The following is a 16329-nucleotide window of genomic DNA, read 5'->3' as shown; positions in this document are numbered from 1 at the left end:
TAGACTGCCAGGTAATCGGATTTCCACCGGAAGGCCTATGTGATAGACTAACCTGAGGCTGGGCATGTTCTCTGGCCTATGGCATAACCCATTTAAAATGTAAAGTTTTTAAAATACACCTCGGACTAGTCTTGAATTTGCAATCTTTCCCCCTCTACTTCCCAAGTGTTGGTATTACAGGATTGTGTTACCTCACCAGTCATTATGTCCCCTGTCCCCCACTGAGAGTACAGGGCTGGTGAGAGGATTCAGCAGGTAAGGTGCCTTCAACCAAACCTGAGGACCTGAATTCAATCCCTGCGACCCACACGGGAGTGGGAGAGGACTGACTCCCGAAGATTGTCCTCTGGCCTCTACGCGCGTGCACACAGTGGCACACAAATAAGTTACCATAATTTTTTAAATGTAGTTTTTTCCAGTTTTACACACAGCAAAATCTACCGTCTTAGCCATTTTTATTTATGTGTGTGTTTTACGGGCACGTGTGTCTATGCACCACCTTTAGGCCTGATGCCTGGAGAGGCAGAACAGGGCGTCTGATTCTTTAGAACCGGAGTTACAGGCAGCGTGTGGATGTGCCAGTGCAAGCTGCACGTGGGTGCAGGGTCAAACCCAGATCCTATGGAAGAGCAGCCAGTGATCAGGGTCAGATCATTTCTTCAGCCACCAAAATAGCCGTTAATGGTAAACATTAATTTGTTTATTCATTTGACCTCACCATTGCTGTTCCCCTACACCACCCCCCACAGTTCCTTTGCTCATCCCCCCTTCTCCTCTGAGAGGGTGAAAGCTTCCCCAGCACATCAAGTCTCTGCAGGGATAGGTGCATCTTCTCCCTCTGAGGCCAGACAAGGCAGCCTAGCTAGGGGAACAGGATCCACAGACAGGCAACAGCTTTAGAGACAGCCCCTGCTTTGGTTGTTGAGGGACCCACATGACCACCGAGCTGCACAAAAACAGTGGTTAGGTGCCACAAACCATGGTGGCAGTGCCTTAACCGTGTGCATGTTGTTAGGCTCAAGGGTCTCCACCATCCTTGACAAGGGGAGTGCTAACCTTCCCTCCTTCATACACCACCAAATCAGCCGTTTATAAGTGCTCTGCTCACTAGCTTTAAGGACACACACACTGCTGCATTGTCATCAGCACGCCACAGATCTGTCTCATGGAACTGTCTCCATGAACACAACCACTCTTCTCTATCTCATCCCTCGACAGATGCAGCTCTGCTGTCTCTCTGATCCCAACTACTCAGGGCACAGCTAGACGTGAACTCATTCAGCATTCTTCCCTTTCTGACTGGGTTCTTCCCCTTAGTATAACTGTTTTACCTCTGTGGACTCCAGTGGGCAGGGCTGTGGCCAGGTAGAACTGGGAAGAAGGACTGCTTCTCCACAGCAGTTCCACTTCTCTGTCCTGTCCCTGACTCAGTAACAACCCACTTCAGGCTCTTACTCAGTGACCAGATGTCCTCACTCCCTTCATCTTGTCTCTCACCTGTTCTACAAAAGTATCAGATGGTGTGGTGTGGGCTACATGCAGTCCCATGGTAGGCGAGCCACCTCATTCAGCAGTCCCATCAAGGCTGTCCACCTGGTGCCAAACCTTCCTAAAGGGGCCACAGTTTCCAGAGAAGGGGGCTGTAGTGACACTAGGCAGGCTGCAGCAGTATATGTCCACTGCCGAGGTGGTTTCTATAAAGTTACAGCATGTGCCCAGCCTTCCTAGTCCACACAGCTATGCCCCTTTTTTGAGAGATCTGTGAAACACTTTCCTTGTCAAGTCCCCAGCATCTTGAGAGCCAGTGTTGAGGCCCAGACACACGTAAGTGTGATAGAAGCATGTACTGGCTGCTCATAAACACGGACAACCTTACACATAGACTCCAATTCTAATGGCTGGGTCTCTGTGGCTATAGGGAGCAAATGACTTCCACCTCTTGGAATTCTTCTGTAAAACTGTTAAGGGGTTGAGAACATCACTTAGGTGGAACACTTGTCTAGCAAGCTCCAGCTCCCGGGGCTCATTCCCCAGCACCACACCGATTGATTGATTCATTAAAATAATAGTTTCTGCCTTGTCAGAAAATATTTTAAAAATTTAAATTATTTCATGTGTATGAGTGTTTTGCCTGCATGTTTGAATAGGCACCACATGTGTTTGGTGTCAATGGAGAGCAAAAGAAGACATTCAGTCTGGAACCAAAGTTCACATGTTGTAGTAAGCTCCAATGTGAGGGTTGAGAATCAAACCCAGATCCTCTGGAAGAGTAGCCAGAATCCTAGAGCAGAAACTTTTTTTTTTCCTTTTGGAGCTGGGGACTGAACCCAGGGCCTTGCACTTGCTAGGCAAGCACTCCACCACTGAGCTAAATCCCCCAACCCCGAGCAGAAACTCTTACCAACTGAGAGGCATCTCTGTCCCAAGAAGGGTAGATTCCCATTCAAATCCCATCCTGACCTGCTGATATTTTTCCGTCTGTGCCTGGAATTTCCGTTTGACACCTGAACAACAATGACAGAAACATTGTGTGAATGAATTCTAAACCTGGAAGATCGCTGCCATCAGCAGATAGTGCAGTGCCAGGCAAAGAGAACTGTAACCTAAAGGCTTTCTTCTCTTTTTCCTTGAGTGCCCAAGAGTGTTACTTGGCTGCGTGGTGTGGGATGGACAGAGCACGGATTAATTAAAAGCTTAGAAAAGAAATCATTTCCAAACCCTTTTGTGATTTCCTAGGAACAAGGAATAATCAGTCTTTTTGTGCTGGATTCTGGAGATGTGTGTCATACATATGCATGGAGGGAGGAAGACATTGTGTGCTGAATAGAATTGTGTATGTGTGTGTATGTGTGTGTGTGTGTGTGTGTGTGTGTGTGTGTGTCCTCTGTTAATCTATGGCATGTGCTGGTTGTACACTTTCAAAAGTAGATGGTTGAGTCATTGAAATATTGTTTGTTTGATGATGAATTGCACCAAGCTGATGGAGTTAAGAAAAACCTAGGATATGGGGCTGGAGAGATGGCTCAGTGGTTAAGAGCACTTGTTGCACTTATGGGGGACCTGGATTTGATTCCCTGGACCCGCATGATCTGCAGTTTCAGACACATAACGTTAAAGAAGACTCTGAAATGAAAAGAAATGCCCAGGGCATTAGTGGGGCACACCTTTGGGTAGTACATCTGTGAAGATGTTTCAGGATTGACTGAGGCGGTGCCCACACTGAATGGGACTGGGGTCCTTGAGTGAATAAGAAGGGGGAGGAAAAAGCCAGATGAGGGATGGCGTTCCCTTTTCTGTGCTTTCTGGCCCACTGACAGGGGAGCAAGCAGTCTCACGTTCCTACTGCCATGTCTTCAGAACACAACCCCAAATCTCTCCTTCCTCCCTTAGGTTGCCTTCTGTCAGCCATTTGACCAGAGCGATGAGAAAAGTCACTAATATCCTTGGGGAACTCATGTTCTCACAGGACACTGAGCAGCACTGGGCGAATCTGTCAGTTTTCAGACAGCTGCCACAGAGCTAGCAACCCTGCGTGTGCTGTGACCCTCCCCGAGTGGCACAGAGAAAATTAACACACATTAGGAGGGAAACTTTCTAAGGCTCAGAGCAACCATTCTCCCAGAAAAATCTCTTAGCCTCAGAGCACCTGGAGACACCAAATGAAAGCCAATGAAAAAGGATAGATTTGGCCTGTGTACCATCATGGGCCAAACGCAATTAGAGTGAATTAAAATTATCTGCTTGAGTAGATTAGCAATTTTCACACCAATTCTCAGGCCTCAGAAGAGAACTGAGCTTGGCTGCTGACAGGCCACCGATACTGTCATATTTAATTTTTAGACTTGGCTGTGAAATTGGGCTCAATGTGAGTCTGTGTTTTGTCAGACCTACTAAAGTGGGAAAGGACACCTGCTGGGACAGCCTGAGTTGGGCTCAGTGACTTACAGGTTGTGTAATGGACAAGCAAGCCATTTCACCCCATGGACAGCCAACTCCACAAGGAAGAAAACAACCAGTGCTCTGTGTGCCTAGGAAGCTCACAGGAGATGGCGTTTGGGAACTGTGAAAGTACCATAGGGATAGCCAGGGCAATCGGGTTCGCAGACAGAATAATTTCTGCCTCATTACCAAATCTCTGTTGAATATGCATACTGTGGATTTTACTTAACCCTCATTCTTGCAGCAAGACCCCTTTGAAAATGTCATTTTTAGAAATGAAATCAAGATATGCTTAGTCGGCCTTCTTACCTCCCAGTGACGGGCTTGTTATCTGATACAAGGAAAGACTGAAGCCACGAAGAAAAGGAGGCCTTGAGAGGTGGTAGCTCAGGCCAAAACCAATTCTGATCCTGATGGTCTTTCTTTCCTTATTGAAGCCGATATGTAAGATATTTAAATCCAAAGTGGCAGATTCTGGTAAAATTTAGGCTTCAGAAGACAGGTACGGTGGTGCACATCTGTTAAGTCCCAGCTTCTGACAGAGGCAAGAAGGTCGAAGAATTTAAGGCTATCTTTGCTACACAGAGACCCAAGGCCAGGCTGGATCATTCAGTGAAAGCATCTGCTGCCCAATCTGACATCCCGAGTTCAATCCCTGGGACCGCATGCCGGATGGCTTTATGTCAACCTGACACAAGCTAGAGTCATCAGAGAGGAAGGAGCTCTCAGTTGAGGACAAGTCTCTACAAGACCAGGCTGCAGCAAACCTGTAGGGTATTTTCATAACTAGTGATTGATATGGGAGGGCTCTACCCATTGTGGGTTCCTTAAAAAGCTCGTTGTGCAAGCTGGTAAGCCTCATCCTCCATGGCCTCTGCATGAGCTCCTGCCTCCAGATTCCTGCCCTGTTTTGAGTTCCTGTCCTCACTTCTTTCACTGATGAACAGTGCTGTGGAAGCCAAGTAAACCCTCTCCTCCCCAAGCTGCTTCGGTCACGGTGTCTCATCACAGCAATGGTAACCCTAACTAAGGCAGACTCACATGTGGAAAGTTTTTCAAGTCTTCTAACCTCCGCATGTACAGCGTAGTACATGCACCCACACAGAAACACACACAAATCCATGTAGTTCTTAAAAGCAGCTCAGGACTGGAGAATGGTTCAGCAGTTAAGATCACCAGCTGCTCTTCTAGAGGATCTGGGTTCAATTCCCAGGTTCACAATTGTCTATCTGTAACTCCAGTTCCAGAGGACCTAATGCCTTCTCCTGGACCCTTGGGGTATGAGGAATACACGTGGTACATAAAGGAACATACAAGCAGAACTCCCATATACACGAAAATAAAATAAAATACTCATATACACAAAAATAAAATAAAATAAATACACAATCAGTTCACAATTCAACCTGGGCTGTGAGACCCTGTCACAAACAAACAAACAAACAAACAAACAAACATAAAGGCCTCGATTCTCCCAACTTCTTCCGTTCTTCGTTGTTTTCCTGAAGGCGATGTGTCAAGTTCAGGTTACTGCCCAAGCTAAACTCACTGGTCCAGCTCGAACTTGTACATGCTGGGCTGACAATGTGTACTCAGCAAATGTTTACTGGGGAGGGAAAGGAAGATGTAACCTATGATTATTCCTTCTTTTTACTAAGTTTCTGGAATCCCGGATTTGGAAACACCGTGCTTGAATTCATATTTCAGCAAATCTGAGATCCCTCTACTTCTGAGACAGGCCATTTTATAAAGGTAGCACATAAGAAAGAGTTCTAGTCAGTTAAAATAAGACTCCATGCCTTTTTTCCCCTACCATCTCTACACTTTGATTTTATAGATGTTAAGTGGAAAAGTTACATATCCTAAGATAGATAAGACTGCTTTTCTAAAAAACAAATAAACAAAAAAACGAGAAAAAAAAGTAAAGCTTTTCTTCCTCCTGATAGGACAGATTAGTGGACTTCAGCCTGTCTCGACTCAGCCTCATCTCCTTGCATTCATGCTATAGAATCACTCTTTTGTGTGGATGGAAGGGGGGGACATACTGCTTCACTTACAGATACAGCAACACAAATATAATTGTAACTTGGACCATGAAATACTTGAAGAGCAAAAGCAATCAGTTCTGAGGTTTCTCAGGAGGCTCTAAGGTACTGAAGGCTCCGTCTTCGCTCGCCGTCTTAGCTGTGTGAGTCGTGCTTAGGCTTTGTGCTTTTTCTTGCTTTACTTCTCTTGATTTGGCGGCTGTGCTTTGTTACCCTGTTGTTCTAGTTCAGGTAGAGCAGCTGGAAGGCGAGCGCCCCTTGCACAGGGAAGTTAAGAGTGGACAGGTGCGTGTGCTGGCAGCGCCTCACCTGCTGAGTAAAATGACATTTATGTGACACACTGGGACCTTCAAAGTCTTTTTGAGCAGAGGGAGAGCTAAAATAAAGCTTGTGTGACTATTGTAATTGGTTCTGGGGGGCGGGGCTCTCAGTTTAGAATGTCCTCATTCTTTGTTTTTAATTCTTCTCTCATGTAATACATCCTGACCATAGCTTCCTCTCCCTCCACTCCTTCCAGTTCATCCCCACCTACCCGAGATCTACTCTTCCCCACTTCCCCACTTCAAACCCCTGTCTCATCCCAGAAAAGAGCAGGCCTTCTAGGGGACTGTCCTTTGTCCATAAATTCTATTTGGACTAAAAGAACTCCTCTTACTTCTAGCTTTTTGTTTTTTTGACTATCTTATGTAGCCAGAGCTCACCTTGAACTTGATATACAGCCAAGGATGACTTTGAGAACTGTGAGCATTGTATGCCATGTAAGCACCCTGCAGCCGAGTTACAGGGCCAGCCTCAGATTGTTTAGTTACCCCATTCCTACCATCCACCATCCTTTGGGACATTAGATATACACAACAGCAAAGAGGATCACACACACACACACACACACACACACACACACACACACACACACACATGTTCTAAGTGACTAGATTATAGGTAGGTGTGGGGGAAATGATCCAAATTATTGTAGTTATCCTAGGGGCCATGTTATCACGGGGTACCATGATGCTTTGCTCTTTGCAAGGGTCCATTACTGTAATAAAGGGTGTCAGTAGCCCTCACACTGGGCAGAAAACTGTTGATGTTTGATCTCTGATGATGGACCGTTTGCCTGCTGTTCTTTCCCTTGCAGTCAGAGTACCATTTTGAATACACAGCGTGTGACAGCACAGGTTCCAGGTGGAGGGTCGCCGTGCCACACAGCCCGGGCTTGTGCACCAGCCTCCCAGACCCCGTCAAGGGCACCGAGTGCTGTAAGCAGCCTTCCTGTTCCTGGGTCTCCCTGATACTTAGCTCTGACCTCTGACCTAAGCCTCCTGTCATCCAAGCCAGGCTCTTCCTGACAGCACAGACATCAGATTTTTCCCCTAGTTAGTTCCACTCCCAACCCTTCTGACATGTGGTGCAGCTGCGGAAATTTTATTTGTCTTTAAGCCTAGCACTTGGGAGGCAGATGCAGATGGATCTCTGTGAGTTACAGGCCAGCCTGGCCTACATAGTGAGCTCTAGAACGACTAGGATTACATAGAAAGACACTGTCTCAAACACATACACACACACACACACACACACACACACACACACACGGTGGGGGGAGAGAAGAAGAAGGAGGAGGAGGAGGAGGAGGAGGAAGAGGATGAGGAAGAGGAGGAGGGAAGAAAAAGGAGGAGGAAGGAAAGAAAGATTATTCAAATTGAGTATCTAAATTTGCTTCTTTTAAAATATAGCTCCAATGAATATAATATAAATAATTCTGAATGCCTGACAACACACACACACACACACACACACACACATACACACACACACACAGACACAGATGCACTCATGCACACACCCCCTTCATTTGTCTTTTCTGCCTGTTTCTGTATTTCTCTCTGACATGAACCTACCAGCTCCAGCAGTCATCAGGCAATATTCCAGTTCGCTTTTGTTCTTGGAAGGAAAACCAAATTAAAAAGGAGTTTGTGCAGACTCAGGCTTTAAACTGCACTGGCCATCAAGTCAGGAAGCCAGGTCCTTCCCACTGTCGGGAAAGGGAGACCGTGTGACCATGTGACCGGAAAGCCAGTGAGTGTAGCTCCAAGCCCACCTCTCTGACCCTGTCCTTATGGCTTTACCATCTCCAGTGCCCTGTTCCTGTAGGATGCAAAGGGAATAGCAATAAACAGTAGGGACTAGTTAGACTCCAGGGATTATTTAAGGAGTCACAGAGGAGATTAAGCACATGCAAATTCCAGCACCAGTTTACCCCACTGTTTGAGCATTGAAGAATGGATATGACTGAGATCAGAAACAGTTGATATTAGTGAGTCCCTAGCATATGTAAGTACCTACTATGTGTGCACATGATGTACTTCTGCTGGGCGAGTCCTGCCTACAAGCACTAAGGGCTTAAAAGAGAGAACAGATTGCAGTCCATCTCTTCTGCAAACCTTTATGTGGCTCCTTGTGATGGCAGTGCCCGCTCTTTGTGATGGCAGTGCCCGCTCTGAGCCAGTCACTTTCTGGGGGAGCCCAGGGCCCCAAGGGTACCAGGTAGATAACGTGTTAGTACAATGTGAGAGAGTGTGAACTGAGGATGTGTATGACAAGGAGTAGCTAGGAGGACCAAAGCAGATGCTTAGACATGGAAAAGTGGAGACACAGGGGGCTGGGCTCACATGAAGTCGGCACAGAGAAGGCATCAGGGTTGAGAAATGTGTGACAGGAAGCCAGGCTGGAAAGTTAGGGTCCAGGAAAATTGCAGAAGGCAGGATGCCAGGCCAGAAGCTCAATATCATAACCCAAAAGCTGTGCCAGGCTGTTTGATGTCTCTGCATAGTTCCAGTCTGACTATGCACTACCGAAACAAAACAAGCACTTATTTAAAAAGAGACAGACACCCAGAGAGACAGACAGACAGAGGGGAGGGGGCTGGAGAGATGGCTTAGCAGTTAAGGGAACTGGCTGCTCTTTCAAGGATCCTGAGTTCAATTCCCAGCAATCACGTGGTGGATAACAATCTATAATGAAATCTGATGCCCTCTTCTGGTCTATAGGCATAACTGCAGGCAGAATGTTGTGTACATAATAAACATCTTATTTTAAGAGAGAGACACTAATAGTTATAGAAAGATACCTAAGGCTATAGAATGAACTAAACCAGGAAATCAGGCAGTCAGGAAAGCATCACAATGACTTAGCAGAGGCTGAGAAACTCAGCTCCATTGGTAATAATAGAATCGAAAAAGAAGACACAGAGGCCATAGGATAAGGGGAATGAAGGCTGAAGGACCTTACATGGTCCAGAAGGCCCAGGGTCTTCCTGGCTGGAGTGCTTTAAGAATAGCTGAATCAGGGGCTGGGGATTTAGCTCAGTGGTAGAGCGCTTACCTAGGAAGCGCAAGGCCCTAGGTTCGGTCCCCAGCTCCGAAAAAAAAGAACCAAAAAAAAAAAAAAAAGAATAGCTGAATCACCTTCAAGGAAACTGATCATCAGAGATATACCCCAAAGTCCCAGTAAAGCAGAGCCTGCCTGACCCGAAGTCTTTGCTTCTCTGTCTCTGTCTCTGTCTCTGTCTCTGTCTCTCTCTGTCTGTCTCTCTCTCCCTCTCTCTCCCTCTCTCTCCCTCTCTCTCCCTCTCTCTCCCTCTCTCTCCCTCTCTCTCCCTCTCTCTCCCTCTCTCCCTTCCCACCCCCCCCATGTCTCTCCCTCTATCTGTCTGTTTTTCTTTCTTTTAACAGGTCTAGGATTACAGGAGAGTCACCACTTTGCCTGACTTTAAATCCTTTCTTTATTAAAAAAAAATTAGGGGCTGGGGATTTAGCTCAGTGGTAGAGCGCTTACCTAGGAAGCGCAAGGCCCTGGGTTCGGTCCCCAGCTCCGAACAAAAGAACCAAAAATAAATAAATAAATAAATAAATAAATAAAATAAAATAAAATGGCAGATCTTACATGCATTTAGATTAAAAAAAAATTAGCTTTATTAAGACACAACTACTTTTACTAAGCTGTTTTGTTTTATTTTTTAAATCGAGATAGTATCTCTGGGTGGCTTTGGCTGGCCTAGATCTCGCTGTATAGGCAAGGTTGATCTTGAACTTACAACAATCCTTCCTATGCTTTCAAAGATACTACTTCTTACACACAATGAATTCACCCCTCGTTGGGCAGCCTTCAGGGCTGTTATAATCTTCACAGCAATGCTTTTTTGTTCGTTCGTTTGTTTGTTTCGCTGTTCTAGAACTCAAGAGATTCACCTGCTGTTGCCTCCCCAAGTGCTGGGATTAAGGTGTGTGCCACCACAGCCCAGCTGTTCACAGCAACTCTTAACCACTCAAGTTTGGGGCCTTAAGAGTCTGAAAAGAAAGTTCTTAGTGGCAGTCTCTCCGCAGGAAACCACAAATCTGCCCGATGTCTCTCTGACTATTCCGCACAGATATCATCACACAGACGTTCCTTAGCCCTGAGCTTTAGTGGTCCGGACCCCAAGTTCCTGACCCCAAGGTCTCAGCTTTAGATTGTCCTCAGCCCCATCCCTGCTCCAGAGACCACGGTGATCTCAGCACCCGTCCCTTGTCCCTGCTCTGCCTTTCAGCTTTCTCTTGCAATGCCGGGGAATTTCTGGACATGAAGGACCAGTCCTGCAAGCCGTGTGCGGAGGGCCGCTACTCCCTCGGCACTGGCATCCGATTTGACGAGTGGGATGAGCTGCCTCACGGCTTTGCCAGCCTCTCGGCCAACTTGGAAGTCGATGACAGCATCTCAGAGTCCACCGAGAACTGCACTTCGTGAGTTTGGGAAACAGAACACAAGTCTCCTGCGGAAGGGGCCGAGGTGCACTCTGGGTAGTGTTCTGTGATGCTCCTGAGGCTGGAGGGAGGAGGACGGCACACCCTCTGCAGGCCGGGGTGGGAGTAAGGTCTACTAGATGTGACCGCTACTTTGAGCCATTCTGACCTAAGCTTACCATTGACTGAGGGACATCTGTGAGAAGGAAACATAAAAGCAATAAAGGCAGGTTAATGAAGGGCGACAAGCATCTAAAGGCTCAGCAAGCTTTTGTTTTTGTTTTTGTTTTTAAAGACAAAAACCACAATTGTATTTTCTCTGTGGAATCTTGAGTGACCATATAAACTTCATCAACCTGATTAAAACTCAGCGTCTAAAGTATTAATTGCACCACTGTCCTTGGTGCCAAACTTCTAAAACCAGTTTTCCCTGACATGTTGTCGTGGGTTTGGAAAGGATGGAGTAGGGTAAGAGCTTTGACTTGGGAATGAGGTCCTCTAAATCCCTTGAGACCCCATGTCTCAGTTACTTTCTCTTGGAGTGAAGGGATGAGCCATGGCAACTTATAAAGAAAGCATTTCATTGGGGGCTTGCTTACAGTTTCAGAGGGTGACTCCAGGTAGCAGGGAAGCAGACAAGGTTGGCCCTGGAGACCAGGCTGGCCTCAAGCTCAAAGATCTATGTGCCTCTGCCTCTGCGCCTGTGCCTGTGCCTGTGCCTCTGCCTCTGCCTCTGTGCCTCTGCCTCTGCCTCTGTGCCTCTGCCTCTGTGCCTCTGCCTCTGCCTCTGTGCCTCTGCCTCTGTGCCTGTGCCTGTGGCTCTGCCTCTGTGCCTCTGCCTCTGCCTCTGCCTCTGCCTCTGTGCCTCTGCCTCTGTGCCTGTGCCTGTGCCTCTGCCTCTGCCTGTGCCTCTGCCTCTGTGCCTCTGCCTCTGTGCCTCTGCCTCTGCCTCTGCCTCTGCCTCTGCCTCTGTGCCTCTGCCTCTGCCTCTGTGCCTGTGCCTCTGCCTCTGCCTCTGCCTCTGCGCCTCTGCCTCTGCCTCTGTGCCTCTGCCTCTGCCTCTGTGCCTCTGCCTCTGCCTCTGCCTCTGCCTCTGCCTCTGCCTCTGCCTCTGTGCCTCTGCCTCTGCCTCTGTGCCTGTGCCTGTGCCTGTGCCTCTGCCTCTGCCTCTGTGCCTCTGCCTCTGCCTCTGCCTCTGTGCCTCTGCCTGTGCCTCTGCCTGTGCCTCTGCCTCTGCCTCTGTGCCTCTGCCTCTGCCTCTGCCTCTGTGCCTCTGCCTCTGCCTCTGTGCCTGTGCCTGTGCCTCTGCCTCTGCCTCTGTGCCTGTGCCTCTGTGCCTGTGCCTGTGCCTCTGCCTCTGCGCCTCTGCCTCTGCCTCTGCCTCTGTGCCTCTGCCTCTGCCTCTGTGCCTCTGCCTCTGCCTCTGCCTCTGTGCCTGTGCCTCTGTGCCTGTGCCTGTGCCTCTGCCTCTGCGCCTCTGCCTCTGCCTCTGCCTCTGCCTCTGTGCCTCTGCCTCTGCCTCTGTGCCTCTGCCTCTGCCTCTGCCTCTGCCTCTGCCTCTGTGCCTCTGCCTCTGCCTCTGCCTCTGCCTCTGCCTCTGCCTCTGCCTCTGCCTCTGCCTCTGCCTCTGTGCCTCTGCCTCTGCCTCTGCCTCTGCCTCTGCCTCTGCCTCTGCCTCTGCCTCTGTGCCTCTGCCTGTGCCTCTGCCTCTGCCTCTGTGCCTCTGCCTCTGCCTCTGTGCCTCTGCCTCTGTGCCTGTGCCTCTGCCTCTGTGCCTCTGCCTCTGCCTCTGTGCCTGTGCCTGTGCCTCTGCCTGTGCCTGTGCCTCTGCCTCTGTGCCTGTGCCTCTGCCTCTGCCTCTGTGCCTCTGCCTCTGCCTCTGCCTCTGCCTCTGTTCCTGTGCCTCTGCCTCTGCCTCTGCCTCTGTGCCTGTGCCTCTGTGCCTGTGCCTCTGCCTCTGTGCCTGTGCCTCTGTGCCTCTGCCTCTGCCTCTGCCTCTGCCTCTGTGCCTCTGCCTGTGCCTCTGCCTCTGCCTCTGTGCCTCTGCCTCTGCCTCTGTGCCTCTGCCTCTGCCTCTGCCTCTGTGCCTGTGCCTCTGCCTCTGCCTCTGTGCCTCTGCCTCTGACTCTGCCTCTGTGCCTCTGTGCCTCTGTGCCTCTGCCTCTGCCTCTGCCTCTGCCTCTGTGCCTGTGCCTCTGTGCCTGTGCCTCTGCCTCTGTGCCTGTGCCTCTGTGCCTCTGCCTCTGCCTCTGCCTCTGCCTCTGTGCCTCTGCCTGTGCCTCTGCCTCTGCCTCTGTGCCTCTGCCTCTGCCTCTGTGCCTCTGCCTCTGCCTCTGCCTCTGTGCCTGTGCCTCTGCCTCTGCCTCTGTGCCTCTGCCTCTGACTCTGCCTCTGTGCCTCTGTGCCTCTGCCTCTGCCTCTGCCTCTGTGCCTGTGCCTGTGCCTGTGCCTCTGCCTCTGCCTCTGTGCCTGTGCCTCTGCCTCTGTGCCTGTGCCTCTGCCTCTGTGCCTGTGCCTCTGTGCCTCTGCCTGTGCCTCTGTGCCTCTGCCTCTGCCTCTGTGCCTCTGCCTGTGCCTCTGCCTCTGCCTCTGTGCCTCTGCCTCTGCCTCTGTGCCTCTGCCTCTGCCTCTGTGCCTCTGCCTCTGCCTGTGCCTCTGCCTCTGCCTCTGTGCCTCTGCCTCTGACTCTGCCTCTGTGCCTCTGTGCCTCTGCCTCTGCCTCTGCCTCTGCCTCTGTGCCTGTGCCTCTGCCTCTGTGCCTGTGCCTCTGCCTCTGTGCCTGTGCCTCTGCCTCTGTGCCTGTGCCTCTGCCTCTGCCTCTGCCTCTGCCTCTGCCTCTGTGCCTCTGCCTGTGCCTCTGCCTCTGCCTCTGTGCCTCTGCCTCTGCCTCTGTGCCTCTGCCTCTGCCTCTGCCTCTGTGCCTCTGCCTCTGCCTCTGCCTCTGCCTCTGTGCCTCTGCCTCTGCCTCTGCCTCTGTGCCTCTGTGCCTCTGTGCCTCTGCCTCTGCCTCTGCCTCTGCCTCTGTGCCTGTGCCTGTGCCTGTGCCTCTGCCTCTGCCTCTGCCTCTGCCTCTGTGCCTCTGCCTGTGCCTCTGCCTCTGCCTCTGTGCCTCTGCCTCTGCCTCTGTGCCTCTGCTTGTGCCTCTGCCTCTGTGCCTGTGCCTCTGTGCCTGTGCCTCTGCCTCTGTGCCTGTGCCTCTGCCTCTGTGCCTGTGCCTCTGCCTCTGCCTCTGTGCCTCTGCCTCTGCCTGTGCCTCTGCCTCTGCCTCTGCCTCTGTGCCTGTGCCTGTGCCTGTGCCTGTGCCTGTGCCTGTGCCTGTGCCTGTGCCTCTGCCTCTGCCTCTGCCTCTGCCTCTGCCTCTGCCTCTGCCTCTGCCTCTGCCTCTGCCTCTGCCTCTTGAATTAAAAAGGCCACCACCACTCTGGCAAGAATTTTTAAAAAGAAAGTAGACCCGCTTAGGGTGTGTAACTTAGTGGTAATACACATGCCTTGCATGTTCAAGACCTTGGGTCCAATCCCAGATCCCCAACACTGGTCAATGAGTGGAGGAGAAGAATCTAGAGCGATGCCTCTGGCCCTAGAAATCAATCAAACATGTTGTGATTGTGGAATGTGAAGTGTCTTTACCAGGGACAACTAGCAAACACCAGCATGCAAATGTGACCCACTTATGACATCCTTTCCATTATTCATAAAACTTCCAGAGTTATTTATAGCTGATACTGTAGAATACATAAGCATTAAATGTCTCTTTTAACAAGGGAATCAATGCTGTTAGGTGGGATGGGTCATTTTGGAAGGATTTGGTTTATGTTATGTTTCTATTTTGGTAATAATTCTGACTGTTGCTGGGGCAGGGGTGGCACACACCTTTAACCCCAGCCCTTGGGAGGCAGAGGGAATCTGATCTCTGTGAGTTCCAGGCTAGTCTGGTCTACAGATGGAGTTCTAGGACAGCCAGAGCTACACAGAAAAACCCTGTCTTGGAAAACAAACAAATAAAAAATATTGACTGTTAAGCTTGTAAGACTATGTAGTTGGGGCAGACATAGGGGGAACCCTAACTGGCCATTGTTAAACAGTTGAGGGTCTTGGGATAGTCTCAGACAAAACAGAAACACCAGAACTGTCTCAATTTGTTCTTTTCCGGAATCGCCCTGAAGTCCTTGGGTACCAAAGCTGGAAACTGTGGGGAACACATTATTATGTAAGACAAGGTTGATTTTTGTCCTCCCAAAAGCTACAGGCTAGCCAGGAAGAATTAAAGTATGGCTAGAAGAAGATACCAGATTGCAAGAAAACTTCAGAGATCACAAGTAATCGAGGAAATCAAACTAAAGCCCATCTATCCAGTAAATGCCCTATTACATCATATAGCAATACTCCACCACATCATAGGGCAACCATAAAGTCTGTTAATTTCAAATGTGCAGAGGATGTGGAGCAATGGATACCCTCTTAATTTGCCAGCTGGGATACATTGGTACACATTTTGGGGAACACGGTATCAGTACTGGGTAATGCTGGGAGTTTCCATACCCTATGAGCCAGCAACTGCTCCCAAGCACTCTGCTCAGATGTATGTACGGACACAGGAACAAGACATTCACATCAGAATGTGAACAATTATAAAACCCTGGAAACCTGCTACATATCCGATAGTTGTAAACAAATAAACTAGAACCACACAAAGAATATTAGACAGCAGGAAAGATGGAAAGAAGGGCTAGGAGTGGGTGAGTCATATAGAATAGACCTGGGTTCCATCACCTCTGTGTGTGTGTGTGTGTGTGTGTGTACACGTGTGTGTATGTGTGTATACTCACACACAGAAAAAGATCTATATGCATGAGTTTGGATAAATCTCACACCGTTGTATAGAAATCACCATCTCAACTAAGTACATTTTAGAAAATTAAGAATGATACCATTTACATGGCCTTTCAAAATATGCAAAATACCATAGAGATACTTACAGAAAACTTCATGAGAAGTTAAACACCAGAGTCAAGAATTCACCCCGACTTTGGTAGTTGGGGCAAGAAATGCTGGAAGAATGGGAGGGGCTAGCGAAGGTGCAGGTGGCCTCTGCTGCAGTTGACTTCTCTGTTTTACTTTTAATAATATTTATTTAATCGTTGATAATTTTATATACATAATGTATCTTGAACATGTTTGTCTCCCATGTCCATTTCACTCCCTTTGGAATCTCTCTTCTTCCCAACATGTGAGACAAGTGTGTGTGTGTGTGTGTGTGTGTGTGTGTCTGTCTGTCTGTCTGTCTGTCTGTCTGTCTGTCTGCCTGCCTGCCTGCCTGCCTGCCTGTCTGTCTGTCTGTCTGTCTATAAGAATCAGTTTAATTAGAGTTGTTTGCATGCTCAGAGGTGATTTACCAGAGGCTACACCTATAGAACTCCCTCCCAGAGATCCTTAGTTCGGGATAGGCCCCACTCTCCTCCATGCTGGAATCTGGAATGTTGATTGTCTTGATCTTGAACAGGCAACCACAGCTACTATGAGTTCTTTAATACAACACTCATGCCATGTGCAGTGGACAGCATTTCACAGCC

General features: G+C 49.1%; 1 protein-coding gene and 1 non-coding gene across 3 annotated transcripts in view; one reads left to right on the top strand and one right to left on the bottom strand.

Moving 5' to 3' along the window:
* The window catches only part of Elapor1 (endosome-lysosome associated apoptosis and autophagy regulator 1), a 79175-nt gene that overhangs the window by 31972 nt on the left and 30874 nt on the right, over positions 1-16329 (top strand). For both annotated transcript variants that reach the window (NM_001427831.1, NM_001427832.1), the window contains exons 2-3: positions 7120-7240; positions 10567-10759. In NM_001427831.1, coding sequence (NP_001414760.1) covers positions 7120-7240; positions 10567-10759 — 314 coding nt within the window. The remainder of the gene's footprint in view (positions 1-7119; positions 7241-10566; positions 10760-16329) is intronic.
* Positions 952-1077, bottom strand: LOC120101367 (U6atac minor spliceosomal RNA). Its single transcript, XR_005501717.1, has one exon. It is a non-coding gene; the product is annotated as a U6atac minor spliceosomal RNA (small nuclear RNA).

Source organism: Rattus norvegicus, chromosome 2, assembly GCF_036323735.1.
Source record: "Rattus norvegicus strain BN/NHsdMcwi chromosome 2, GRCr8, whole genome shotgun sequence".
Lineage (NCBI taxonomy): Eukaryota > Metazoa > Chordata > Mammalia > Rodentia > Muridae > Rattus > Rattus norvegicus.
This window is presented reverse-complemented; position numbering and strand designations above follow the sequence as displayed.